The sequence below is a fragment of the Motacilla alba genome, chromosome 15, assembly GCF_015832195.1.
Source record: "Motacilla alba alba isolate MOTALB_02 chromosome 15, Motacilla_alba_V1.0_pri, whole genome shotgun sequence".
NCBI lineage: Eukaryota > Metazoa > Chordata > Aves > Passeriformes > Motacillidae > Motacilla > Motacilla alba.
Window position 1 is genome coordinate 10237859 of NC_052030.1, and position 26777 is coordinate 10264635.

Sequence of the window (26777 nt, forward strand, 5' to 3'; positions counted from 1 at the left end):
CGCCCCCGGCCGCGGCTGCGCGCTGCGTTCTGCGCTCTCATCATGGCGGCGCGGGGCCATGTGCAGGACCCCAACGACCGCCGCCTGCGGCCCATCTACGGTACGGAGCCGCCGCGCCCCCCCCGCGGCCCCGCCGCCGCCGCCGCCCCGCCGAGCCCCCCCGCGGCCCTCCCGCGCTCCCGGCCCCGCGGGGGCTGCGGGGCTGAGGCGCCCGCCCGGCCGGGCCGGGGTCCCGCGGCGCCCCGGGGCTGCCCCCTCGGCCTGGGGGGAGCGCGGCCGGCGCCGCTCGCAGCCGAGGTGACCCCGGCCGGCGCTTTCTGCGCTGCCGCGGAGGAGCCGGGAACGGATTAACCCCCGAAGGAGCAGCCGCGGATGCCCCGGAGTTGTGTTGGGTGTTGTGGCACGGAGCGGTGACGCTGTTGGGGGAATTAATGGGGAGGCAGGAGAGAAGTGGAAGGGGACAAGGGGACGGTGTCGTTGGGAGTTGTCCGGTGTTGTTGTGTGCCCGGGTATTTGCGAGGCTGTTCTGCGCTCTTGGGGTTGCTTCAGAGGTTGTAGGCAAAGCTTGGCTCTATGCAAATATGGAGAAATAAAAGGAAAACACTTCCCCGGGCTACGGTATCGTTCCGTCCATAAAACTGAAGATTTGCTAGAGATTGGGGAAAACGTTCTTAACTTTTTCAGCAGGGATAAAAACCTCTCGCTAGAGACGCGGAGAGCTGCCCTGGTTTGGGCTGGACGTGCTTTGGGATGCCCTTTGCTGGGGCAGAGGGATGGTGCAGTACAGGCTGAGTCCGTGATGGGTTCCAGGGAAAGGGAGGAACATGGTTTTGTTCGATTAGAAGTGTTCGAGTTCGTTGCAGTTTGTCTTTATGTAACGATTTTAAGGTTTTTTCCCTTAGTTTTCTGTCCATGCTGTGATTGGCAGTTTCATCGATGTGCAGTTATTTTTGCCATAACCCGTGTGAGAAATGGTACTAATAGAAAAATCTGGGTAAATTCAGCTGGTACGGGAGCAGATGATGTTGAGCACCTCGCGTTGTTCATTTTGGGGAGAGCTTTAGAATTCCTTTCTGCTCCTTCTGGAAAGGATTCTCTGCAGTGCAAGGTTCGATCTCAGGCTGTGGTGCTGCAGAAGTAAAGCGTGTGATGAACACACACTGCTTCCCCCCCTCAGCAGCTGGGGAGGTGCAGTGTGAGGTCCAGGGTCTGCCTGTGGGTTTCAAGGTGTGCCTGGGTTTGTGCCGTGCTTCCCCAGGATTCCTCGACAGCTCTGGTTATCTTTGATCTTGACTCGTTCTCCCTTCACCTGAAGGTTCAGGTGTTTCATTTCCAGCCTTTGAACATCCCCACCTATGAGCTAGCATAGGCTGAAGTTTATTTTCATTTAACTTCATTTCCTTTGGAAGCTGCTTTGACTTCCAACAACCTGACTCGTTAGGAAAATTCAATCTCTTCATTCTGCTGCGTTTTATGGAGGTTTGAGTGTTATTTGATTTACTTTGGAACACCCAAAGCTGAGATTTTCTTGGCACAGCTGTTAATCCCAGTCAGGCAGCTCAGCCTGGGGGATAATTTGTGTGTCACTAAACTGGGTGACAGAGCCTTAAAGCAAGAAGCCTCTGATGTGCTGTTCCACGCCCTTGAAACCTCTTCGCTGAGAAATCCTCAAAGTTTTCATGTTAGGGGTGACCCAGGGGTTTTGCTAAGTTGAAATTTGTGGCTTCAAACTTGATGTCATGCCACAGTGTTTATTTTGGTGAGTGTGGAGGGGCTGCCTCGTGAGAGGTTTGCTGTGGATGGGCTCAGGAGCCAAATTAACTCTGCTGTAAATACACAGCATCCACCTGGCCACAGGAGCAAACGTGGGAGCTGTTGAATACAAATGTGTAAATCAGAATAGATGCACGATTTGTGCTGAGGATTGCCAAGGGTCACCTCTCGGTAAAAGAGCTGTGGCTCATAATGGGAGCGAGAGGTTTGATGAGGAAGAGGTGTGTGGTGTAATTTCATTTACCTGGCAGGAGAGAGGCCGGAGCAGTGTGAGCAGCCCCTTCCTTCCCTTGGCACACGAGGGGCAGCCAAGTTGGGTTTGCTGAGGAAGGAGGGGTTTCTGAGGGAAGGGGAGCACGCAGGGGTCACATCCTGGTCTAAACTGCTTGTTTGTAATGGTGTAATAACATGAAGATCGACCTGAAAATTGCAGTTCTGAGCTAAAAAAAGGAGAAAATGGTCTGGAGATAGTGGGACACCCCCCTAGGAAATATTGATGCTTCACGGTTGTGCCTTCAAAAGCAGTCTGGGGGAAGTGTAGCGGTATTCCAGGGGGACAGGTTTGCTCTGCCTGAGGTATGGATGCTGTGGACAAGTGTTTCCCACTTTGCTGGAGTGTGTGTAATTGGTTTCTAGCCTCCTGCCTGTTAAAAGTCATTGAAAGTCTCCCAAAGACACACCAGATTAATTTCTACTTTTCCTGCTAAAGCACTGGAGCTGCAGTGCCAGCAAAGAGCTGTTTCTGCAGAATCCTCTCTATTATGGGTCTCTTTTGTTGCTGTAATGATCTGTGTGGAGTAATTACAAAAGCTTGTTTGTTTGAGTGACTAAAACCAGTACAACGAGATGAATCCTTCATCCCTGAAATGACAGTTTCCTGAATGTTTGGCTTAGGAGGAGCTGCGCAGGGAAAATGTGGTTTTGTGCTGCTGGTGTGACAGCAGATGCTCTGTGGTAACATTGGAGGTGGCTTTCCAGAATGGCCTTGGTGTTCTGGTGTGATTTTGTGTGTGCTTTTCCTCTGCAGATTATCTCGATAATGGCAATAATAAAATGGCAATCCAGCAAGCAGATAAACTGCTCAAAAAGCACAAGGACCTTCACTGTGCCAAGGTGAGTGGGACTGGGGGGCACTGAGCTCAGTCTGCCTGTGGCTCAGGGTGTTCCCTTTCTCTGGGAGCTTCCACAGTGATTTCTGAGCCCTCTGGAATGTCTCTGTTCCAGCCCACCTGTATTTTGTTTGTCTGAAAATGCACTAACGGGGTCCGGAGTGTTGGTTCCACCTGGGCTGAGTGTCAGCACCACTCCAGGTGACCTTGGCACGTGGGCTGGGCTTTAAAAATGCCTCTTGGAGCCCTGGGGTTGGGATACCCATCTGCAGGAGTTTGGATCAGAACATCTCCGTGGGAGGAAATGTCTGAGGAAAACATTGAAAGGTGAACAGGCATCCCAGAGAAGCTGTGGATGCCCCTGGGATTGTTCAAGGCCAGTTTGGAGCACCTTGGTCCATAGAAATGTCCCTGGCCATGGCAGGGTGTGGAGCTGGATGATTTTAAGGTCCCTTCCAGCCCAAAGCATTCCAGGATTCCATGATTTTGGAGGCATTTGCTCTTTTGCTTGTTCACAACCTTCCCTACTAAGGGAAAGGCTTCTGTTCCTCCCTTTCCTAAATGTGTGACTTTCTTTCTGCTTTTCTCATTTCCCTGGGGATTTCCCTCTGCAGTTCACTCCACTTCTACATTTTGAAAGCTTCCCAAGCTGCAGAGAGTGTCATTGACCTGAATCTCATTTATGTCACTTCTCTCTGGCCAGTTAGTGAAAGAAAACTTAAGGAAAATTGTCAGGACGGGTCAGTTTGCAGCCTCCAGGTAGAGAAAACCATGTGGTGATGCCTCAGGGCAACCTCAGCATTTATTAAGAAGTCAGCTCCCCTCTTTGATGTTGTTGCATTTGGGGGTTTTCCTCTCCAGCCACGTGGATTAAAAAGCTTAATAAATCCTGGAGTTCTGCAGAGGGAATGAGGTGGTTGGGCTGTTCCCAGCAGGAGTGAGAGGCTTTCCAGATGCAGACTGTGTCTCTGAGAGCTGCCTGTGTCGTGTCCACAGGTGCTGAAGGCCATTGGCTTGCAGAGGACTGGCAAGCAGGATGAAGCCTATGCCCTGGCACAAGAAGTAGCAGCACTTGAACCCACAGATGATAATTCCTTGCAAGCACTGACCATTCTCTACCGGGAAATGCACAGACGTGAGTTTGTTCCTCTCCCAGAAATCTTTCTTTGTGTTCTTCCAGAAGGTTTGTGCCCCACGGTTTGGTGGGAAACGTGTAAAATCCAGGATTTGTGTATGTGAGAGACTGTTAAGAGGCTCAGAATTGAAGTGATGCCTGTTGTCATGCCTGTAAGGCTGGAGTGATCTTCATAAATCAAAAAAATCCTCATTTAGGCTTGTTATGAAGACAATTGAGTGGCAGGTCCTAAATGAAGCATGTTGATAATGATCCAGCAGCCTGGGAGTTCACTTTTGTTAGTGAAACTACTGGAATTTGTTGTCAGTAGAGTGACAGAGGTGACAAATCCCCCAGGGTGTAATGAAAGGCCTCAGGAAAGTGGTGAAAAACAGGAGGGAAATCCTGACCTCCCAGTTTGGCCACATCATCTTTGTCAGGTTCCTCGTAGTGATTTGTATTTTCAAAATACTGAATCATCAGCGTTGGAGGGGTGGAGGAAAGTTTCCTGTGCTTTTCTGGAAGATGGCAGCCCTCCTGTCCTGCTTTTCTGCAGCTTGAACAGTTGTTGTTTCTGGCAGCTTCTTGGGGAGTGTGGTGTGGTGGTACCAATGTTTGCTGTGGAGTTGGGTGGGTGGTAGCACCAAATTTATTGTTGAACTGCTGGAGAAACAATCAAGGGGTAAAACTCCTTCAGAAAAGGGTGTTTGCATCAGTCTGCAAGAGAATTGCTTATGTTCTCCCAGTTGATTTCTTTGTGTGTTTGTGGAGTTAAAGCATCGTTTCTTGAGTAGTACCAACATTTTTTGTGTATTTTTGACTCCAGCATAAACCCCTGTGAATGACAAGAGCCTCTCTGTGATTGTTAACAGCTTCCATCAAGCTGAGCTTTGTAACTTTTAGCTCTGTAACTCAGGAACTGGTGGGTGTGAGGCACTTCCACTTTTTGGTCCTGCAAGAAAATTGTCATTAGATGTTTTTATATTTGTGTCAGGGATCTATAAACTGTGTGAAAGACAAATTACGTTTGTTTTTCTGTTTCTCCTCTGAGCTACAATTGTTTGTGTAAGAAAAAAGAATTTGGAAGGATGAAAATGTGGGGAACTTTTGCATGTTGTACTATCAGAAGGATTTTGTCATGACAGTCCTGTTATTAAAAAGTATAGTGTGAAACAATTGTTTAGAGTTCTGATATAGCCAGTTAGGAAATGGCAGGACATGATTAATATAAGTAAACCTGTGATAAGAATAATTAATTTGCTATTAGGCTCTCAAAGTGTTTGTTTTGATACATGATTCACATTCATTCTGGCAGCAGGAGAAACCTCCATTCAGTTTAATGCTTAAAAATAGAGAAAAACCTACTTTAAAAGTAGACCTAAAATTCTCCTGAGCAGTTCAGTTGCTGCTGTTGAACTCTATTTTGATTTAAGTCTATCTTGATGTTTATTTCGAGTTTTTTAAGCACTTTCCTCCTTTGCCTGATGCCTGGGGGACAGAGCAGCATTTTGGGGGCTGTGATGAGTGCAGTTAGTTGCTGTTCAGAGCATCCCTGGTGCTCTTTAGGGAGCTGTGCTTTAAAATATTCCCAAGTTGGTCTTAACTCCAGCGTCTGGTTTTGGTTTAGCTGAGCTGGTGACTAAACTTTATGAGGCAGCTGTGAAGAAGGTCCCCAACAGTGAAGAGTATCACTCCCACCTCTTCATGGCCTATGCCAGGGTTGGAGAATACAAGAAAATGCAACAGGTATGACCAACAGTCTGTGTTCTGGCTGGTTTAAAGTGTATTTTTCCTCTGTCTTTTACTCTCATTTATGTGTTTTAATAATCTTCCAAAAAAGCTGAGCTGGGTTAATGCAGAAGTTAAACTCTTGGTTGTTTTTTACAGAGAGTTTTGAACCTCAGTTTTTGAAGGTGGGTTGTCTGAGACAAAAGTTTTGTTAACTTAAGGCTGTGTCTTTTACTGATCTGTGGTTTTATAGTTACAGTACAAAATAAAGGAATTCTGGAATAGGCACATCTAAGAAGAGCTTCTGATCCTTGTTTTCACATTTGAGTCTAGCCTCAGTTCTGTTAACTTTAGGAAGATAAATCCTCCCCATGCTCTTTCTGAGTGTCTAAAATACAGCTTGTATTGGTGTCATTCAGTGAAGAAAAACTAAAAAGCACTTGAAATGTCCCCTGTCAGTTGGCAGCACAGTGCCACACTGGTTGGTTTTGTTTTCATCCCTTCCAAATGAGGTGCCTGGAGAATGCCTGTAAATGGAAGATGATTTTCAAGGCCTGCGTGCTCACTCTGCTGTGTAAAAAAGCACAGAGAGCCAAGAAATAAGTGCTAAACTCCCTCTTGTTCCTGCTGTGACAGGTTTGGCTTAAATGGCTGAAAAGGAGTTATGGTGTACCTGAAATGAGAAACCTCGTGATACAACCCATCTTTAGATGTGATAGATGACAATCATGAGTGGAGTCAATGCCACAGATAACAATAATTAACATTTATGTGACCTTCTGTATGTCTGAAGTGACATAAAAATGTGGAGCTCATTAAACTACTTTCAATATGGATTGAATCAAATCATCATTATCAATATCACATGGTCAGGGTGGGATGTTGGCCTGTGCTTTTGGATGTAGGGGTGTGAAGAGTGTGTGGATGGTGACTGATTAGGGAATGAAACCCAAGTGTCCTGTGCTCTGGGGTATTCCAGCTGAAAATCCTGGAAAATGCCAACTGCAGTCAGGGAACTGGGACAAAAGTCCAGCTGTGGAGGTAGAATATTGTGTGTAGTTTCTTAAAATTAATTACAGATTTTGTGGGGGTAAAAGTCTTGTCCTTTGTTACATGCAGGCACTGTGAGGGAAATGTGGGAATAGCTGTTATTGTGTTAGGGAAAATCATCAATTCTTTGGCTCTGCTTTGATTCAACCAAGTTCTCTGCTCAACCTTTGCTCCCCTTGCTTTGCACGTGGAGGTGACCCCAAATTTGGGGGTGTCAGTGGGGTGTGTGAAGTGAGAGTTGAAGGGCAGGCAGTTCCTGGGGGCAGGTGTGGGTTTGGAGAGAAATCCCCTCATTCCCAAAGAGCAAATCTGCTTCCTCCTGGAGTTCCCAGTCCAAGCTGTCAGCTGTGTAGGCAGTCAGGGCTTGCTGTGTTCTTGTCAGACCTACACAAAGTCCTTGGAAACATTTCCACCCTCTGTTTTCCTCAGGGATGTGTGTTAGGAGGGAAGAGCTCACCAGTGTGAAAAATCCTCCCATGTGCAAATCCCCTCCCATCCTTGCTGCCCATCACGAGGTCTGAGCAGTAAATCTATTTCAGGGATGATGAAACTTGTGTCTTCTGTTTTTCAGGCTGGAATGGCACTTTATAAGATTGTTCCCAAAAATCCATATTATTTTTGGTCTGTGATGAGCCTGATCATGCAGGTGTGTGCAATATTGGGTTTGTCTGGTTTGGGTTTTTTTTTTGACTGCAGTGCCAGTGCTGGTGCAGAAATGTTCTGAGGGAAAACATGATGATTTTGGGTAAAATCTGTGTTTGAGCTGTTTCTGTGTGATGCTGGGAGAAAGACTGAGCCCTCCTTAAGTAGCATTATTATTGTGGTCCAAAATAAACTCTGAGGTGTTTTTATAATCTTATTTAACTGTTACCTTACCACCTTTATCCAACTTGAATTATTCTCTCATCTGCACTAATACCCACCTGTCCTTTTGGCAGAGATAATGAATAAATCCTCAGCTATCTGCAGTTTCTCAGTCGGAATTGTTCCTCTTTAACGAGGTTATAAAAGCTCTTGGAGGGAATAAATGAGAGCTCTGGAATTAGCAGCAAGTCTGCAGGAATAGGCACAGATCAGCTGTGCTGCTGCTGGTTGATGCAGCACATTTGGACACTAAAAAATCAGCCATAAAATCAAACAAAAATAAGCTTGGAGGGTTTTAATCACATCCTCTAAAATCCTGTGCTGTGTAAAACACAAAAATATTCTGGCTCTGTGTTTTTATCACGAGGTTTGTGTGCTCAGACATGCAGGGCTCTGGTTGATCTGATCAAAAATGAGCTCTTCTGTGCAGCAGCAGTTTTATTGCTGCCTTTTCCCAGAGCAGTTGCACTCTCAGGTCACAGATGGCAGCTCCAAACAGGTGGCTGGGGGGGATTGGAACACCTGGGTTGGTTTTTTTTCCCTTTTTTAAAGTGAAAAGAGCAGTGGGTGGGACATGACAGAAAGTTGCTGAGCTGTTACCATAATCCCTCTCTTCCTCAGTCTATCTCAGCCCAGGATGAAAACCTCTCCAAGACAATGTTTTTGCCACTTGCTGAAAGAATGGTGGAAAAAATGGTGAAAGAGGACAAGATTGAAGCTGAGGCTGAAGTAAGGCTTGGTTTGAGCTTTGGTGAGACAAGCAATGCACTGTGAGAGAACTTGATTACCTTAAAAAACGTAAAATAATCAACAATGTTTTGGAATTAAATGTGAATGTAGGGGACAGAAGGAAAACCAAAAGCAGGGGGTTAGGAGGCTTCAGAATCCTGTGGCTGAGGCAATTTTTGGTGTTTGATTTGACTGATGAAGTGCTTTGCTCTCTGGGAGGCCCCAGGAAAAACCTGAGGGCTAAGAATGGAAAAAAATACCTAAATTTGAGTATTGCACCCTTTGGGATACGAAAGATAGCTTTGCAGGCCTGGGATCCCCTGTTTTCTCTTTTGGCACACCTGGGTGTGTTCTTCCTGGCAAATTTCACTGCAGTCTGATCTTTCTTTTAAGGTGGAACTGTACTACATGATCCTGGAACGTTTGGAGAAGTACAAGGAAGCCTTAGATGTTGTGAGGGGAAAACTTGGAGGTAATTTATTCTTAAAGAAATCAGAGTTGTGTGGAAAACACGGCAGTTCCCCTTCACTTCAGATTTGTCCACTGCTTCAAAAAAAAATAATTTTAGGAAGCCTGACTTAGCACCAGTTTTAACCTCAGTGTTAAACCTACTGTTTAAACCTCAGTGTTAGACCTACTGTTTAAACCTCAGTGTTAAACCTACAGTGTTTTACCTACTTTAATTAGAGTATTTAAACACTGCTCAGGGCTGAGCTTTGCAGTGGTAAATTTGGATCGTGTTCTTGGTTGTAGCTGCCATCTTCAAAAGTGAGAAGTCTTCAATATCTGCATTTTAGAGGAGTTTAAGTGAAGATGAAAATGCACTTGGAGTTGGGATGTGGAGGTTTCCATGGGAAATCTTTCTGAGGGCTGCTGCTGTGTTAGACCTGGAGGTTTGGTGCTGGGCTGGAAGAAGGAGGTTTAAGCAGGGCTGAGCTGAGCTTTCCATGTTTTTTGCTGCAGAGAAGCTGACGAGTGAGCTGCAGAGCCGGGAGAACAAGTGCATGGCCATGTACAAGAAGCTGCACCGGTGGCCCGAGTGCAACGCGCTGGCCAGGAGGCTGCTGCTCAAAAAGTGAGAGAGGATTCCTGCAGTCCTGCAAAAGAGATGGAACAAAACCCCCTACTTGTTTGGGAATGGCCTTGTTTGGTGGCTTTTGTGGTTAAAATAGGAGAATATTGGGAAGCTTTTCCAAAGATTGCGCTCCAAAGCCAGGCGTGGTGAAGGTCACAGGGGAGTCAGGGTCAGGACTGGAGTTGCTGCTTTTTTCAGGCAGGATTTGGCAACACATTAATGCAATAAAAGGTTGTTTAGCTCCTTATTTCTAAATTCTCTGCTGATTGGCTGGTTCTGACTTTGCTGTTCTCATCCTGTCCATGATTTGCATTAAATTTTCTGCATCTAAATTTCTCCCATTTAGCCAGACTTCATAGTGGGAAATGTATTTAATGCTTGGAGCAGATGCATCAGGAGACAGAACATTCCAGTGTGATCAAATCTGTCTCAGAACTGTCAGGAGAGATGTGGTGGTTGCTTTTGAATTTAGCTGTGCTCTCATCTTAGGTATAAGTTAAATGCAGAAGAGAAACTCCTGCCTTCACGTTTTGTGGGGATGTTGCTGAGCTCTGACTGGAATGTGAATTTTAGGAGGAGAGTTCATAGCTTGCCTCACTTTTGAATTGAAATGGTTTTGCTTTATATGTTTCTAGAAATTCAGGATTGTGGTGTTCCTAAGATGTGAGACCTTTTCAAGAGGAAACAATTTTATTATTACACTTGGTTGTTTTTTTTTTTGTAATATGATTATGTGTTATTCCTTAGTTCAGCTTTGGCAAGAAACATAGTTTCAGCTGTTAATTGTTTTGGCAATTCCCTAAATTTTGTCCTGTGCCTGATTTTTGTTTCAGCTCAGATGATTGGCAGTTTTATATAACTTACTTTGATTCAGTGTTTCAACTCATCGATGAATCCTGGACGCCTCCAGCAGAGGAAGAGCAGTAAGTTGAGAGTTTTGCTGTGGATTTGTTTTCCCTTTGTGCTACAGCAAACTGTTTGGGTTCATATATTCAATATTGGAGTGAGTTCTTGATTTCAGAGCCCAAATGGTGTGTTTTTCCTGCTTTGTTTTGAGTTTACCTGAAGGCTGGGAATGGTTTATGGAAGTAGTTTGTACATGATAGAACTCTTCCAGCTCGTGTTTTGTGTGGTAACTGAGTTGCAGAATCCATCATTTCCCCGTCTGGGAGCCTGCTGGGCGTGTGTTATCAGTGGGACCTCTCCAAGAACCTTTTGTCTGTGTGGTTGCAGCTCTCTGGAGGGCGAGGTGCACTGCTCCATCGAGCAGGCTGTGAATTTCATCGAGGAGAGGATAACAGAGGAGTCCAAGAGCTCCCGGCCGCTCCGGGGACCCTACCTGGCCAAACTGGAGCTGATCAGGCGCCTGCGACGCCGGGGCTGCAATGATGAGTACAAACTGGGTAAGAGCCCTCCCGGGGGAGGATTCATCTCTGCACAGAGGGAGACAGAGCACAAACTTGCTGCTAAATCCCTGAGTTAAATGCGGGTTTCGTTAGGAAAAGGTAAGCTGTTGTTCTGGATGTAAAGAATTTTAAAAGCGTTGGAGGATGAACTTTGAAGAAAGGAAGGTATTTCCAGATTGCTCCAGGGCTTGGAAAAGCCAGCAGGGAGTTTTTAAAAGGACCTCAGGGATTTAGGAGCATCCAGTCACTGACACTGTATTCCTAGTGGAAAGCCTTGCTGTTAGTGCTGGAATCTCTGGGTGGGTTTTGATTTAAGTTTTTATGGCAACAAAGCCAGGTTTTGCTTTTTAAAGCCTGCATCACAAAATGGCATTTAGGGAATCAATGAAAGGGGATGTGATTAGAGCAACATCTGTGCTATTTCCTAATTCCTTTTGTTTTTTCCATCCCAAAAGAAGCCGTGGTGAGATAAGTGGAGGCTGCGTGTGCCTGCCTGGGTTGCTGAGCTCTTATCTGCTAAAGGAGCTTGAATGAAGCTCTTGGGCTTTTTTTGATGTGTCCTTGGTTACCAGAGACATTGAGGCTCTGTTAAAATCTGCACCAGTGCAGCTCTCTGCTTTCTGAATCGCTCTGTAATCTTGAAGGGGGAAAAAAAAAAAAAAGAAAGAATGAACAAAAATTCCTCCTAGTGATTTTACAGATTTCCCTCCTTCTGGAGGGTGTTAAAAAGGTGACCTGGCCTTTTTTCTAGGTGATCCAGAAGAACTAATGTTCCAGTACTTCAAAAAATTTGGGGACAAGCCCTGCTGTTTCACTGATCTCAAAGTGTTTGTGGATCTCCTTCCACCCAGCCAGTACACAAAGGTAAGGAAATATCAAGTGGTGGCAGGAACTGCAGTGTTTTTTTGCACTCTGGCCCCTTTATCTTAAAATGCCTGTGGATCATATTAAAAGACTGGAAACATGAAATTTTTACTTTCTGCTTGAAATTCAGAGAGCTCTTTGTGCTGTAGAAAATATCATGAACATCTGAGCACTTGAGACGTTTCATTCAGAGGATTTTTACTGGAGGTTTAAAGCTAAGCTTGATCCTGCAGAGTCTCAGATCTGGTATTCCTTTGGCTTTTTTATTCCCATTTTTCAAGTTGTCAGGGTGCTTTGAGCTCAGAATTTCTGTTTAATGGGACGAAGCTGCCCCTGATCCCATGCAGGGATGTCAGAGATGCTTTGCTTGGCTCTGGCAGTGCCAAAGGGACACATTGACCCAAATCCAGAGGTCGTGGAGGCACCAATGGCAGTTTTTTCCACAATCTCTTTCTGAAACAAGTCTCTGGAAAAGAGTTTCTCTGAAAAGCCCATTTGTGCAGAGTCATGAGCAGCCTGGAGTGACTTCAGCAGCTGGGAATTCTGTCACTCACCCCAGTGTTTGTCTGAGCCATTGTGTCCAGGGATCAGCGCTGGGGAGGGCAGAGGATCCGGGATCAGCCAGAGCCTGGGGATAAAATGTTGGTAAACAAAGTGTAGGTAGCAAAGTTCTCTTGGTTTATTGAAGTATTTTTTGACTCCTAATGCAGACTCTTCCCACAGCCCCACTGCTGACGGGAGCAGTGGCTCTGGAAGGGGTGGCTGTGGCTGATGTTTTATGTTTAAAGGTGTGGTTTTAGCCCCCTGGCAAGAGATGTGGCCAGCAGGATATTGAACTCCTAGTCCTGGAAATGGTGGTTCCATTGTAAGGGAACCCTGAAGTACTGAACAGGTTTAATCCTAAATTTCCAGGGAGCAAATTCAAAACCAGAAGGGGAAAAATTCTATTTAATAACAGTTCAGACTTCAGTTTTTTCACGGTGCTTGTAAAACCATGACTCTGACTTTAAAATTCTCTGTCTGGCCTTAAAACTGCTGCTGATTTCCTGAATACATTCTGGAATATATATTGTGTCAAAGTGAGGTGTTGGGTGGTGTTCTGGTTGTCCCTGAAGCAGCATCTGCAGCAGTTTAGCTTGGTCAAGGACACGGGGAGCTGAGGAGGTTTGACAGGAGAGTTCCACTTCAGTAGCTGAGATCATGATCTTGCTGGGGCCCTGACATGTGAGATAGCCCAGAAATAATGGTCACAACACCAACCTTGACTTCCTCGAGGTGTAAATTGGACAGTAGAGCCAATGATGTGGTTGACCTTGCTCAGCTTGGCAGAGTTTCAAACTGAAAAGATCTGTCAACACAGCGTTCATCAAATTCTTTGGGAAAACTGGAATTGGTGTGTGTTGTGCTTGGTGCTGCTCCTGAGCTTTTTGCCTCAGGCTTGCATTTGATGCAGTTCTTCTGTGTCAATACCAAGTGTAGTAAAACCAAATTCATTGGCTTTAATTCAGGTTTCAGTTTGAGGACAATGTTGGGTTTTAGAGCAAGAAGCTGCTGCCCAGCCCTGTGTGCTGTGAGGAGTCTTTTGTCTCCCATTCAAACTAAACAATGAGAAGCTGCTTTTCTTACAGCTTAATTGCAAAAAGAAGTCATTAATCAGAGTTGATGACCTCACTGAGTATTGCACATTGCTTCAGAGCTGAGGGAAAATGTAACAGTGCAAAACCATCATTGCCTGGAAGTGTGCTGAGAAGCCTGTCAGTAACTAATTATTTTAATTGCATCTCTTATTACAATGAGTGTTAACAGGTGCTTGAACTCCCTGGTGTATCAATGAATTGGAAAGCTGCCTCTGATTTTTCTTTCCTCCATCTGTTTGATGAAACTTAATAAAACCTCAAGCAACTCAAAAAAAAAATATTGAGCAACTCAAAAAAAAATCTCGAAGGCTGCTCTTGAACCACGGATTCAGTGTGACATCAACACGGATGTTCCCACCTTGCCTTTTTTTGGTTTGATTGGAGGGAGGAAATGCTGCTTCCCCACCATGTGGTGCAGCCCTGCAGCCTTTGGGGTTTCTCTTGCAGTTCATCCGGCAGCTGCTGGACGTGATCCCGCTGGCGGCGGCGGCCGAGAACGAGGTGGCTCTGCCAGGTGACATCAAGGCCCTGCAGCAGCACCTGTGTGTGGTGCAGCTCTCCAGGCTGCTGGGGATCTACCACGCCATGGAGAAGAAGCAGAAGCTGGCAGTGGTGCGGGAGCTGATGCTGAGATACCGCCACGGCTTGGAGTTTGGTGAGGAAAATCTGTAACGCTGATAAAACTTGGCTTTCTCCTTTCTGATTCTACCCTTCACCTTCTCTGAATTGTGGTTCCTTGTATTTTTTTCTTTTCAGCCACGTGTCTTAAAGATAAATGAGGCTTTGCAGGGTAGTTCAGATGGTCTGTTTGTACTTTGCAGGATTGCCTGTGCTTTTAAGCAAAGCCAGGTTTTCTCACTGACGTGCATAGGACGCATCTGCGGTCAGGAGTTATTAATTTGTAAATCTTGCAGCTGTGGGAGTCAGTTCTTCTTCCAGCAGATGTCAATGTTTGAAGTGCCTCAAAGGCCACTCGGTGATGTGTGAGGTTGTTTGGATTTTAAGACAATTCTGATTTTATAAATTAAAATGTGCTCTCTGATCGTGGTGCCACTCAGTAACCCTGACTGTGAGATCAGCTGGCAGCAATTAGTAATCAGTTTTAATAATTCAAGGGTAACTGGGTTTTTTTTCTCTTTTTAGGGAAATCTTGTTTGAAAACTGAATTGCAGTTTTCAGATTATTACTGCCTGCTTGCAGTTCACCTGCTGCTTGATCTGTGGCTGGAAGGTATGTTCCCAAAATTGTGCCTTGCTCTGGTATCTCTGTGGGAGGCTGGGAAAGGGAGACTGTGTCCCTGTGGCCAGTGAGTGCCTGGCTTGGCTTGTTAGGCCTGGAGCTTTCCGGGTTGTTTTTTTTTTGGCAATATGAGGTATTTCAGGAGTTCCTCTGATCAGCTGGTGTTTGCCCTGAATCTCACTGATCTCTATAAACAGATTTAATTTTTCTGATTAATTCCTTTTTCCCCTCCCTTTGCACAAGTTCTGCTGACAGCTCATTTCTGATACCAGAAGTGTTTTGAGAGCGTTTCTTTCTCTTCCTGACATACTTTGCCTTTTGGATCTCTTGTTTCTAGACTTGCTGGAACCTGTTCCCTGAATTAAATTTGCCTGTACTCCACCCCTGCTCCTTGTGTTAGTCTCTTAATCCCACAGTGGCCAGTGCTGGGTGTCCACGTGTGTATTCCTGCCCTTCCTTGTAGTTATCTGTTACACCCTTGTCTTTCCCAGAGAAGATTTAGTCTTTAACCTGACTAAATCCATGCTCAAGTTTCTGACAGGAACGTGGATCTGGGCTCTTGAATTCCTGGCTCTTTTGCAGCGTGCAAGCTGGAATTCCCAAACAGCCCAGGGTTCATCAGGAAAGGTCACTTTGCCTGCAGTGTGCTCTGTGCAGGTGTGAGCTAGATATGCCCTGGGATGGATTATTCCCCCAGCGTTCCCTCAGGGAGCAGCTGGAGTGCTGGAGCAGGTGTTATTTGGGCACACTGAAATCCCTGGCAGGGCTCTCAGCCTCGTGTAACGTGGGCAGAGGGAATTGTGCCAGCGCCTGTCCCCGCTCACACCTGCCCGTGCTGTGTCTGTCACCAGGTGAAGAGGCAGCTGTGTGGCAGTGCCTGACTCTCTTGGAGGAGGGGCTGTCTCACAGTCCCTCCAATGCTCAGTTTAAGCTGCTGCTGATCCGGATCTACTGCAGGCTCGGCGCCTTCGAGCCCGTCTCGGAGCTCTACTCCAGCCTGGACGCCAAGCACATCCAGCACGACACCATCGGGTGGGTGGTACATACTGAGAATAATCACTCCTGCTGGCCCCATCCCGGCAGCTGCAGCACCCTCTGCCACCCAGAATCCAGCACATGGTCACATTTTCGTGTGCTGTTGTGCAGAAGTGTTCTGGGGTTTTTGGGAGGCACGTCCACTGCATGCTCGCCCTTTCTCTAGGGTATCTTCCCCCATGTGATTTTGAGCTGTGTTGGATTTTTAATTAATCTGAAGGAAATTGATGAAGTGTCTGGCTGGCTGCCAGTCAGAGCTGGGTGTTCCAGCTTGGGAATACCAGTGAAAGCCAGCACACCCTGATGTGATTGGGGGTCTCTCACTGAGCAGCTCTTAGACCCTTAACGTGAAGAAAGAGCTCCAAGCCCTCACATACTGCTTTTAAAAAATGGAGAATTCATTCCACTAAAAGCCTGAACTTGCCCATGAATGCTGTTAATGCTGTTAAATGTCCAGATGTCTCCTGTGCAGCTGCTTGCCAGGGCAGTGGCTGACGTTTGCCTCGTGCTGTTTGTTGCAGTTATCTCCTGACACGCTACGCCGGCTCCCTGGGCCACTACGCTGCTGCTTCCCAATCCTGCAACTTTGCACTCAGGTTTTTCCACTCCAACCAGAAAGATGTAAGTTGAAAGAAACCCCCTCCATGACCTTGTCACACAGCAAAGTGTCTTTGAGAAGCTTTAGGCCTTGAGAGAAGCCCTGTGCAAGGCTTGTGCAAATGCAGTGGTTTAAAACCTAACAAAGAGCAGTGGTAGGTGCAACTTTGTAGTAAAGGTTGTCTCAACCTGCATTTCCTACTACCAGGATTTGTGAGTTGCTGTTACATGAGGTTTTGCTTCAGCATCCTTTCTGTTAAAGCCAGTTTTAATGCTCCTCATAAAACAGGTATGATTGCTTTTCAGTTAATGCATGTGATTTTATGCAATAATTGAAGTGGAATGTCCTGTGGAAATAAGCTGGTGTCATAAATTTGGCATTTTGGAAAGCAGCCAGTGATGATGGGTCAGGATGGGGAGGGCACATGATGAATCCTTTATGTTACAGTCACTGGAGCTGTGTGTTTTCAGTGGGTGGTGAAAACTTTACTTTAAAGGGACCTTCCCATTTGGAGGAATGGGAATATATCCTGTGTGTTTGTATTTTACACCCTGGGTGGGCACTGTTGAGAGGCAGGTGAAGAAGATTATTTTTACTTCCTAAGAAAGGTGTAATCCAGTTTCAAATCTGCCAGTCAGCCACTGGCTAAGTTGGCACCAGAGGCTCTGCAGGCACACAGTTTGCTTTCCCACTATCCCAGCAATAGATAAAAACACAGGAATTGTCTGTACTGAGCAGTAAAGATTCCCACACAGGAATCACCCAGTGACAGCCCAGGTGGTTCCTGTGTACAGGAACCATTTCCCTGTGCCTGGAGTGCTGGTGCCCAGTTCTGTGAGCTGTGTCTGACACAGAGGTTTTCCTGAGGGATGCACATGGATTGTTCAATGGGATGGGAGCTCACTCTGCTCTGCATCCCTCACTTGCTCAGTTTTTTCCTACTTGCTAAGAAGCCTTGGATTCCTGAGAGTGAAGCCCTGCATCCAGACACCTTTTTTTCAACTGAGGTGTAACTTTTCAGTCTTGTTTAAAAGTCATTTGGTGGATGTTAGTGAAAAACATCCCTGGGACCAACTGTCTGATGAAACACACGACTGCTGGGCACCAGGTGGAAAAGTGAGCTGAAAAAACTTCTGGATGTGATTCCTTTGCTTGGGAATGCTGTGTTGTAAAGCATCAAGAAATCATCTTTCCATGGAAAACAATCTGAAGCAATTGAGGTGTGGTTCCCTTGGGAGCAGGTTATTCTCTGGCATGAATGATGGAGGTGCTTGTGGCAGAGAAGAGTTGGATGTCTCCAGTGGCTGTTGGCAGGAAAACACAACTTGTGTTCCAGAAATCCCAAAAAGGTGTTGCCTTGCTGCTACACCTCCAAGTGCTGGGATTTCAAGAGGCCAGCAGTGGTGCAGCAGGAGGACAGAATTCCTCGTGTGACAAGATGAGGATGGGACTCAGGAACCACTCACATCATACCTTGGAGATGGTGTTGCAGCCAAAGGACCATGAGCTGATGTTGCTCTCAGGTCTCCAAATCTCTCCTGCTCTGGACACTTGCACTGGTTGTCTCCTAAAGATCCTTTTTGATGGGAAATGCCTCAAAAGTTGTTCTTACAACCAGGAATTGCAGGAGGTGAAGGCTCAGTTCAGGCTGCTGTTCCCTGAGGATGATGGTGTGACAGGAGTGGGGATGAAGAAGGATTCCTTGCCATAAAACACGTCCCAAGGTCAGGATCTGCTCGCAGTTTCTGTGCTGCTGTGGTTCTGCTGGGGCTGCCCCTTTATGCTCAGGGTGTTTGGAGCAGCTCCCACTCAAGCCCCACAGCCACATCTGCAGTGTTAAAAGGTGTCTGTCCTTTAAAAGTTCCTTTTTTACAGATTTCTGGTGCTGCCTGCTCTTCCCTGGGTTATGCTGAGATTAGCTGGAACGTCACAGCACAGAGCTGTGTGTGGGACTCTGCCTGGAGCAGGAAGTGTGGGATGTAAATGAAGTCTGGCATAAAAATAGAGCTCCTGAATCAGACTTCTTTGGATAAATCCGTTCTCCCGACTTGCTGAACTTCCCAGCCTGACGTGAATCCTGTGTCAGAGTGATCCCATGAGTAACAGCCATGTAGGCTGCTGTGCAATCCTGCCACTATTCCTGCTCTGGGAGAGGATGCCAAGGACAGGGAGGAGAGAGAAGGCAGCATTGCTATATTTGGCCAAAACTAAAAAGGCAACTTTATCCTCCTCAAGATAGTCCTCCTTCAGCTATGCAGAATCACCAGTAATCTCTCTAATTTTCTTGTGTCCATCCATCTTTAATCTCTCCAGATACTGCAGGCAAAGCACTCCAACGTGTCCTGGGGGGATTTAAAAACCACGTGGATGCAGTTGAATTAGAGCCCATAGCCCAGTCCCTGACAGTCACCTCTGCAAGGCTGTTGATCAGAGGGTATGTTGTTGAATATTTGGCATATTTTTTCATTCAGTGCAAATAACCAAATTAATTAGGGGGAAAAAAAATAAAGACAACTCCCTAGAGGACATTTCTTGGTTTGGAGGGGGAAAAAAAGGGAATTTTGGATCTGTGAGTGTTGCCTTCTCGTCTCTCAGAGCCTTCCAGACAGGTTGAGGCTGTTAGGACCATGTAGAATTCAGTTAAGCAGAAGCCTTTTTTGGTGCCTTTCATCTTCAGTGCAGTTCATAAGCTTATTCAGAAGAAAATAGTTGATTTGCCAGAGTTTCTCAGTTGTGGAGTAATTCTGATGTAAAAACTCAGCTATCACTCATGGCTGGGAGCAGAAATAGTTCACTCTTGTGTCTACAGTTAGACAGTTTCATTAAAACACTGCTTGTCTGGAGTTCCTTCATCATAAAAATCTCTTTTTTTGGAGATTGCTTGGACTGAAGTGAAATATTGGCTGCCTGCCTTGTATTGCTGCATTTCATCAGAGGGAAAGCAAAATATCCCATGGACCCTGAGAGTTTCCTTTGGTGTTTGTGTTGTGCCATGTACACACTGTGTGATACTGTATTTAAAACTCTAATAAAAAAGAGAAACAAAAAATGTGTGAGTAATCTTTTTATTTTTTAATCTACGTTGTGGTGATATGTGATGCACGTCCAAGTCAGTTCCAGACAATCTGGGCTATATTTCTTTTGCCTGGAATTATTTCTCAGAATGAAATTATGATTTAATGATTTGAATCACACATTTAAAGGAAAAGGAAGGAAAGAAAGCCTTCCAAAAGCATCTCTTCCCTGTGAAGTATTTCTCGTTTGTGGTGACAACAACGTGATGTGTAGCGTTGGTTTGGTTGTTAAACCTCACTGCCCATGGAGCATCTGGGCATTCCCAATTTAAGGCAGCAAAACTGCCTGGGTGACTTGGAGAAGCAGAGGCACAAACTCCTTCCAGGGATTGAGGATCTTCCAGGTCCTGCACCTCTGGGCTGATAAAAACCACAGAAATGCAGTTCCTTGGCAGTGACCTTGTTGGTTGTTCCTAATTTGGGAAGTCACTGAGGAGAGCTGGGTGTGTTGTGTTGCAGACCTCAGAATACATCATCCAGGCCTACAAGTACGGGGCGTTCGAGAAGATCCCGGAGTTCATCGCCTTCCGGAACAGGCTGAACTCTTCCCTTCACTTCGCGCAGGTTCGCACCGAGCGGATGTTGTTGGACCTCTTACTTGAAGCAAATATGTGAGTACAGCTCCTGCCTGGGAAAACTGGGAGTGGACCAAGAGGGCCTTGGGGGAGTTGCACCTGCAGAAATCTCAGAGCTGCAGCTCTGCTCCTCCTAAAGCTTCATTCTGATTTTAATGGGCTCGGATTGCGCTGAGGAGTTTTAAAAAAAATCCTTCATGGGAAGGGTTGTCAGATATTGGAATGGCCTTGCCCAGGGAAGCAGTGGAGTCACCCTGCCTGGAAGTGTTCAGAAAACATGTGGGAGGGCACTGAGGTTTAGTGGTGACCATGTGCTCCATTGGTGGTTGGGCTTAGTGATCTTGAAGGACTTTTGCAACTTTGGGGGTTCTGTGATTCTGATTTGCTGTCCCTTCACGTCCTTGCCAGTGCCTTGTGTGTCTCATTCCTGACAGAGGAAGAGCTGAGCAGTGCACAGAACATGGTCTGTTAGTGAGCTGCTTTCCCTTTGCAGTGATCAGATGTTTGATTTAGTGCTGCTTGTTCTTACCTACAGATCAACCAGTTTGGAAGAAAGTATAAAGTCCATGAGTCTGAGCCCAGAGGAGGATGACATTCCATGGAAAGATCTGCGTGACAACAGAGACCTGACAGTCTTGTTTAGCTGGGATCCAAAAGACAGGTGAGTAGAAATATCCTCAACTCACACAGAGCAAGGAAATTCCTTCCAGGGCAATTCCCGTATTTCAGTGTTCCTTGGGCTGGCTGACTTAAGCACCATCCACCACATCTGACAGTGCTGCTCTGTTAGATATTAATTTTTCTGAATTTCTGACTGCTCATTCCTCATCATACAGAATTGGGGAGCTTCGGGTAGGCTTTTGTGCAGCGTTTGTCTGCAAGCTTTGGTGCCTTTCTCTAGGGACATTTCTGAGGAACATCGGAAGCTCTCCCTGGAGGAGGAAACGCTGTGGTTGCGAATCCGCTCTTTAACGTTGAGGCTGGTGAGCGGACTCCCAACTCTTGGTCACACCATCCAACCAAAGAACTCTGAAAAGACCGCAGAGAACGGTGTCTCGTCCAAGATTGACACGATCCGAGCCCTGCTGCAGCAGCTGGAGGCGGCGGTGGATTCAGGGAAGAAGTTTCTAGAACAAAAAATCCAGGTACCAGTAAGGCAAAAGCTCTCCCCAAAGGTTGGCCTGAATGCATCGTGCAGGCTGCGGAGTGCATTTAACTGCCCCTGGGTTTGTGGTGTGTGACTGACTGGGAGATGTGCCAGGCACGGGGTGGGATGAGGAAAAGCTGCAACACCTTTATCTTTTTCTTTGCTTCTTGCCTAGTATCCTGTCCTTGGCCCTCCTCCTACCCGAATGGCTGGCTTCTTCAGCAATGGCAGCTGTCAGTGCCAGACTAGCTTGTTTTATCTTGTTAGTGATATTTATGAACTAGATACCAATGGCTTAGGTAAGTGTTTGGGGCAGGGGTTTGACCACATTGCTGTGGTGGGAGGGAGCCACATGTCTCTGTTTAGTCTGAAAACTGCTGGGCGTTGGAGGATGTGGACTCAAAACTGTTACTTGTGTGTTAATTTTCTGTCTGCAACTAAATGATCTGAGAGCCAGTGCCTTTATTTAATGTTTTATATAAGTCTTGTTTTCTGCAGTATATGGTGCTGTAATACTGGCTCCTCTTTGAAAGCAGTTGCATTTATTTTTGAGTACTGACACTAAATTGCATTTAAATGCCTCTTGAACTTCTGGAAGCAGAAAATAAGAGAAGGTTGTAGCTTATTATTTTTAATTTCTTTTTTTTTTTTTCAGAAGATTCAGCAGAAATCCAGGAAAGAATAGGGAATAGTTTCAAGTCTTTAGTAGAACGACTGACAGGTAAATGGTAACTCAAGAACAGACATGAGGCAGAGCTTCCTGGCTGTCTGAGGATGGCTGCGGAGTGTCTGCAGGGATGGGCTGCGGTGATGCGTCTGCAGACCCTGTGAAAGCTTGAGAACAAGGCTGGGATTGCCCTTGGCTTGTGTGCTGAAGCTGCTGCATGCTCAGAACGTGCTGTGCCCTTAGTGCATTTATCTCCCAGCCTGGGCAGCTTCTTCTCCTGGTGCTTGGGTCAGGGGGGCTCATCAGGGGTGTGGAAATGTTTGTAATGAGGCAGAACTCCGAGGAGATGGAGAGGACTCAGTGGTCAGTGCTCTGACAGTTGTGCACACTGCACTCAGATCCCTGGTGTACAGAAAATGCACATTTGAGATGATCTTCATCCTCCACTAAGGCTTTTCTTTTTTCTTTTCAGATTTGTTCAATAAATGTAAAGGTGATTTGATTGAAGTCAGAGATGGCACCTTGAAAACTCATCCAAACCTGTTAGAAAACTTAGTCTTCTTTGTTGAGGTATTTTTTTTTCCTTTGGAAACTAGAAATTTGGGAGTGCTGCGGGGTAGAAATGTTGGGACTGAAACACAGTGCAAGTTTGATCTCAGACAATCAAGAGAACTCATGAGGGATTTTGTTGCATATTTTAATCATGCTGAATTTTACCAGGAACACTAAAATGAGTTGAGAAGCCTCCTGTAAGTGCAACTTAGAACATATTTTTACCTTTCTTCCAGACGATCTCCATTGCCCTGTGGGTATCGAGTTACTGTGACAGTGTCCTCCGACCTTTTAAATCCAACCTGCAAAAAAAGAAGAAGAAAAAAAAAGAAAGCAGTGTAGCAATGGTACAAACAATGTTTCTTTCTCTCTTCCCCCACCCCAATCACAGCTTATTTATTCTGAAAGAAAAATCAGGGTAGATAACATGAACTGGTTTTCATAAACTTGTGGAGGTTGTTGTGGGTAATGGTTGCTTGGGGCTAATTCTTGCTGTTTAAAATCAGTGCCATGTCATATCTGTGACATCATGTGACAGTTTTTTAATGAGAAATACAGTTTTGAGTGTCATTGACCTTCCTGCCTGGAATGTACCACAGTAAACTTGTCAGCTGGGAGTGTTTATCTGAGTAGCTAAATTATAGCTTAGCACTGGCGGGAAGAAGAGAATTATATATTACAAAGTGAGTTATATAGAATGAATATTAATATGTGTTTATAAATTCAAGACTTGTGTTTGTTTTTGTAGCCACCTGTATTTACCCATTTCCTGGATTATGTAACTGAACTCCAGACATTAACTTCCAATGTAATAGATCATATCAAAGGGCTTGAAATCATTCTGACTGCACTAAAACTTGAAGAGCTGTCCCTCAAGGACACTCTGCTTTTACAGGTAAGAGATTCCCTGTGCAAACACCGAGGTCCTCAGGAATTTCCTTCTGCTGTTTGAGATGTTGGAGAAAGTTTAAAAGGGGGAAAGTTTAAACAGTTGCTGTGGAGTGACTTGATTTCTCTTTTGCACTTTGCAGGAAGAAAAAAAGTTTACAAAGACTGTGCAAGGGAAGGTCCAGAGCAGTTACCATCACTCAGTTCAGGAAATTGGAGAGCTGCTGAAAAAGAGACTTGATACCATTAAAAAACTAAAGATTTGAGCAATGCATCCCTGACAGACTCCACAGGGGAGTGACACCAGAGTCCCAGACAGAAGCAACATCCACTCTACCATCACTTAAATCCAGAACTTCCTCATAATGCATGAAGGACTTAAAATCATGAAACAATTTTTTTAGGTATTACAGATGTATTGAGCTGATTTAAATTATTGTACATAAAAGAAGCAGGGACCCTTCCTGGGGTTTGACCACTTTTTATACATGTTCATAAGCATATTGCAACAGGAGAAATGTCACTTTCTTCCCTTTTGATCTCTAGAACCAACTGGAGATGGTCTTTAGAAGCAGCAATAGCAATCCAGTGTAAAGCATCCATCTCCAAGGATATTTTCATCACCATACAGTGTTCATAACTTTTGTATGGTCCTTGCCTTAGAAATGCAGGAATTGTAGATGTCCACGTCCAGCCACCTCTGATGAACTGAGCCTGGCTTGGAGCTGCCTGTTTTGTCTGCAAACCACCTGGTCCTGCTGACAGAATTCCATGTGTTGGTCCATCAGGGAGAGGTGAGGCCTCCGTGGTGGGCTGGGAATCATCCAGAGCTGGGGCAGGATCCTCCAGGGAGGAGGTGTCTGTGCACAACTTGGGAAAACTGAGATCTGATGAGGAGCAAACTTCAGAGAGAGAGAGATGGGAATGGGAATGGGTGTTTCAGCAAAAAAAAAGACAAAAAGAGAGACCTTGTAAATAATGGCTGCAGTGGAGTGTGACACTGCACTGGTATCATGTCAGTTTAACGTCAAACAGCAACGTCACGACTTTTAAAAAGTGTATTTAGATTACTGAAACTTTAAGACTTCAATATTTTAATAGAAATGGAATCCTATTGGCTTTGGTTTTAAGTTGGCAGAGGTAACTTTTGCTTCCGCTGTGGTCTGAGGCTGAGATCCTTTTTGTACCTGTCTGCTTGCTTTTTGCAGTTGAACTTTGATTATCCAAGCACTGGCCCATGAAGCTTTCTGTTAGAAAGTGTGACCATATCATCTGCTCCCACAGAGTCTGAATTTCTGCTGGGGTTTTTTTCATGTTCAAAGAGCAATGCAGCCTAAAATTGAGGCAAAAAAAAAGTTCATGTACCTGCAATACAAGGGACAGGTCAGACCCAACAGATTCCTCATCTCCTGGTTTAGAGCCACAGGTATCCAAGTCTAGATTTCAAGTTTGAAGAGAGCTTGACTGCCTTTGTCATCTCCTCTGTTTTGTTAGTAATGCTAGAATGTTGATGAGAGTATTTTTTTAATAAATCCCCTGTATTAAAAAAAAAAAAACAAGTCCCATAGCTGCTCTTGCTGGATTTAGTTTGGCTTTGCCCCATCCTGAAAGGGAAAGAAGAAGAATGTCTGCAGGTTGTCAAATTGTAAAGGATGTCCTGATGGTTGAATCACAATGTCTGGTAAGTGCTCTGGGCTGGAGGAAAACCAAAATGAGTTAAGTCTGTTTTATAGTAATACTTTTACTGAAAAAAAAAAAAAGAAAGAAAAAAAACCAAAACAAACAGAACTGTCATGTTGTATAGAAATACCATTTTTGAAAGGAGGGTGTGCTCCTTAAATTAAAGCAAGGCTGGTGACTGAAGGTGATGCTGTCAGGTGTGTAGGGTGAGTGAAAACCACCCCAGAGCTGGGCTGGGGCAGTTCAGAGCAGCCCTGAGCCAGAAACAGGCACTGACAGTGGCACTGCTGCTGTCCCTGGCCTCTGCCCCTAATTCCAGAGGGCTTTGCACAAGCGCAGCAAAGGTGGCACAGGGGACAGTCCCAGGGCTGATCCAGGCTGGAGTTCCCTTCCACTGCTGCTACACCAGGTTGAACTCAGTCGTGTCAATAAGCAATGGTGACAATGTAAGTGAGGTTTAAGATAAGAGAACCGAGCATTTAAAATCCTCCTGTGTGCCTGAAAGCAGAAGCTGGGTTAAAAAAACGTTTCCTGCATGCCTTGAAAGCAGAACTGAAACTCTGGGGGGGACTGGTGTCATCTGAGGCAGGGGCTGGGACAGGATGGAGCCGTGGCTCTCTCACTTCCAGCACAGGGAATTCTGACTGTTCTCAGTGCCAGCTGCTGTTCTCTTGCCGCTTCCAGCCACTGGGCATGACAGCCTTGTCAAACACAGAACTTTGGGGTTCCTCAGTGGTTTCTAAAAGCAGAGGGAAGAGAGAAGCTGTCTCTTCCTAAGCTGTAGTTTCTCTAGGAGGAAACAGTGTACAAAAATGACTCCTTACTCACTGACTGGGGGCTTGGCTGAGGGAGAGTTTCTCTCCCCCTATAAATTGTGTACAGTTAAATATATTATATATTTCTTATGAAAGAGCATTTCCCCTCCAGAATATATCCCACACGGACCTGGTAAGAAATTCAAGCTATAACCCATTGCTGCTGTTCCCCTTTCTTCCACTCTTAGGATTTGTTTTTGTTTGTTTCGGATTTTCTTTGGGTGATGAATTGAAAAACATACCTAGAAGAAGCTACCAAGACTACTGTTTACAGACTGAAAAATTACTGCTTTTATACTACTGGGATCATGAGCCACGATCCTTTCACAGATTTCCTCAACTCCTCTTGGCTTAAAATCAGTGTCTGATGTAGATAAAGGTTGGAAATCTCCTACCCTGCTTTGTCTACACACAGGACAAACTGTACAATGCTTGTTTGTGTTGTCCATCATTTTTGTACTTTTTAACTGTTCAGAAATTGCATTTATATTTTGCAATCCTTGATAATCATGACTTTATTTTAACAGCTAGTAAACTTAGGGGTTTTTTTTGTTGTTGTTGTATTTGCAGCCTTATCTGAACTTTCTCTTCCTTGATTGTTGTTAATTTATGACTGTAGGAGATATGTACGCCTCAGCCTTCTACGGACTTAAGTGACACAGCTGCAACTGAACTGCTTTAAACTGGATGGGTTTATAATTTATATAAAAGTCAGTTTCGTTACAAATCAGTATTGCTGCCTCATTTTTCTGCCTGGATGGTCTGGATGTGATCAAAGTGCTTGTCTGCACTGTCTTTGTAAGCTCCGTTGTGAAGCCAGATTATGCTGGTGCGGGACAAGCAGATCCTGCAAAGAGGAAGGATGGAAAAAGAGGGGAAATGCTCATTGTTTTCCAGCTGGGGATTAGGTGCAGAATGATGTCTGCTGGGGGAGGGAATGGGGATGGCTCGGTGCTTTTACGTGATGAGCTGTCAGTCTGTATTTCTGCAGTGCTTGCTTGCTTTTCATACGGTCTTTCTATGATAAGGACACGTTGTGTGCAAGTGCGGGCTGGCAGTACATGAAATCTCCCCTGGCAGCACAAAAACCTCTGCTGGAGAGGGCTGTGGCAGCGCCCACCTGGATCCAAAGGCACACCGCAGGGCTCTCTCCCTGCT

The 26777-nt window shown here is 45.4% G+C and overlaps 1 protein-coding gene across 2 annotated transcripts; it reads left to right on the plus strand.

Annotated features, from left to right (window-relative positions):
* The first annotated feature begins 14 nt into the window (after positions 1 to 14).
* Positions 15 to 26349, plus strand: NAA25 (N-alpha-acetyltransferase 25, NatB auxiliary subunit). 2 transcript variants are annotated; one of them, XM_038151932.1, is made up of 24 exons: positions 15 to 100; positions 2801 to 2886; positions 3879 to 4017; positions 5624 to 5742; positions 7346 to 7420; positions 8260 to 8367; positions 8761 to 8839; positions 9331 to 9442; positions 10276 to 10365; positions 10676 to 10845; positions 11600 to 11712; positions 13797 to 14004; positions 14493 to 14579; positions 15440 to 15620; positions 16145 to 16244; positions 19755 to 19906; positions 20406 to 20531; positions 20772 to 21015; positions 21193 to 21316; positions 21673 to 21738; positions 22157 to 22254; positions 22473 to 22583; positions 22985 to 23131; positions 23268 to 26349. In XM_038151932.1, exons 1-24 carry the CDS (start codon positions 43 to 45, stop codon positions 23388 to 23390), a joined length of 2916 nt encoding a protein of 971 aa, XP_038007860.1. In that variant the 5' UTR covers positions 15 to 42; the 3' UTR covers positions 23391 to 26349. The 2 variants fall into 2 exon arrangements, with proteins under 2 accessions (XP_038007860.1, XP_038007861.1); XM_038151933.1 differs by having other exon boundaries at positions 21676 to 21738.
* The last annotated feature ends 428 nt before the right edge of the window (positions 26350 to 26777 follow it).

Excerpts from the sequence above, each read along its gene's own strand:
- NAA25 (XM_038151932.1), top strand. The coding sequence starts at position 43 with ATGGCGGCGCGGGGCCATGTGCAGGACCCCAACGACCGCCGCCTGCGG. Across the intron at positions 8,368-8,760 it reads AGATTGAAGCTGAGGCTGAA|GTGGAACTGTACTACATGAT; the intron begins GTAAGGCTTGGT and ends CTTTCTTTTAAG. Across the intron at positions 23,132-23,267 it reads AGGACACTCTGCTTTTACAG|GAAGAAAAAAAGTTTACAAA; the intron begins GTAAGAGATTCC and ends TGCACTTTGCAG.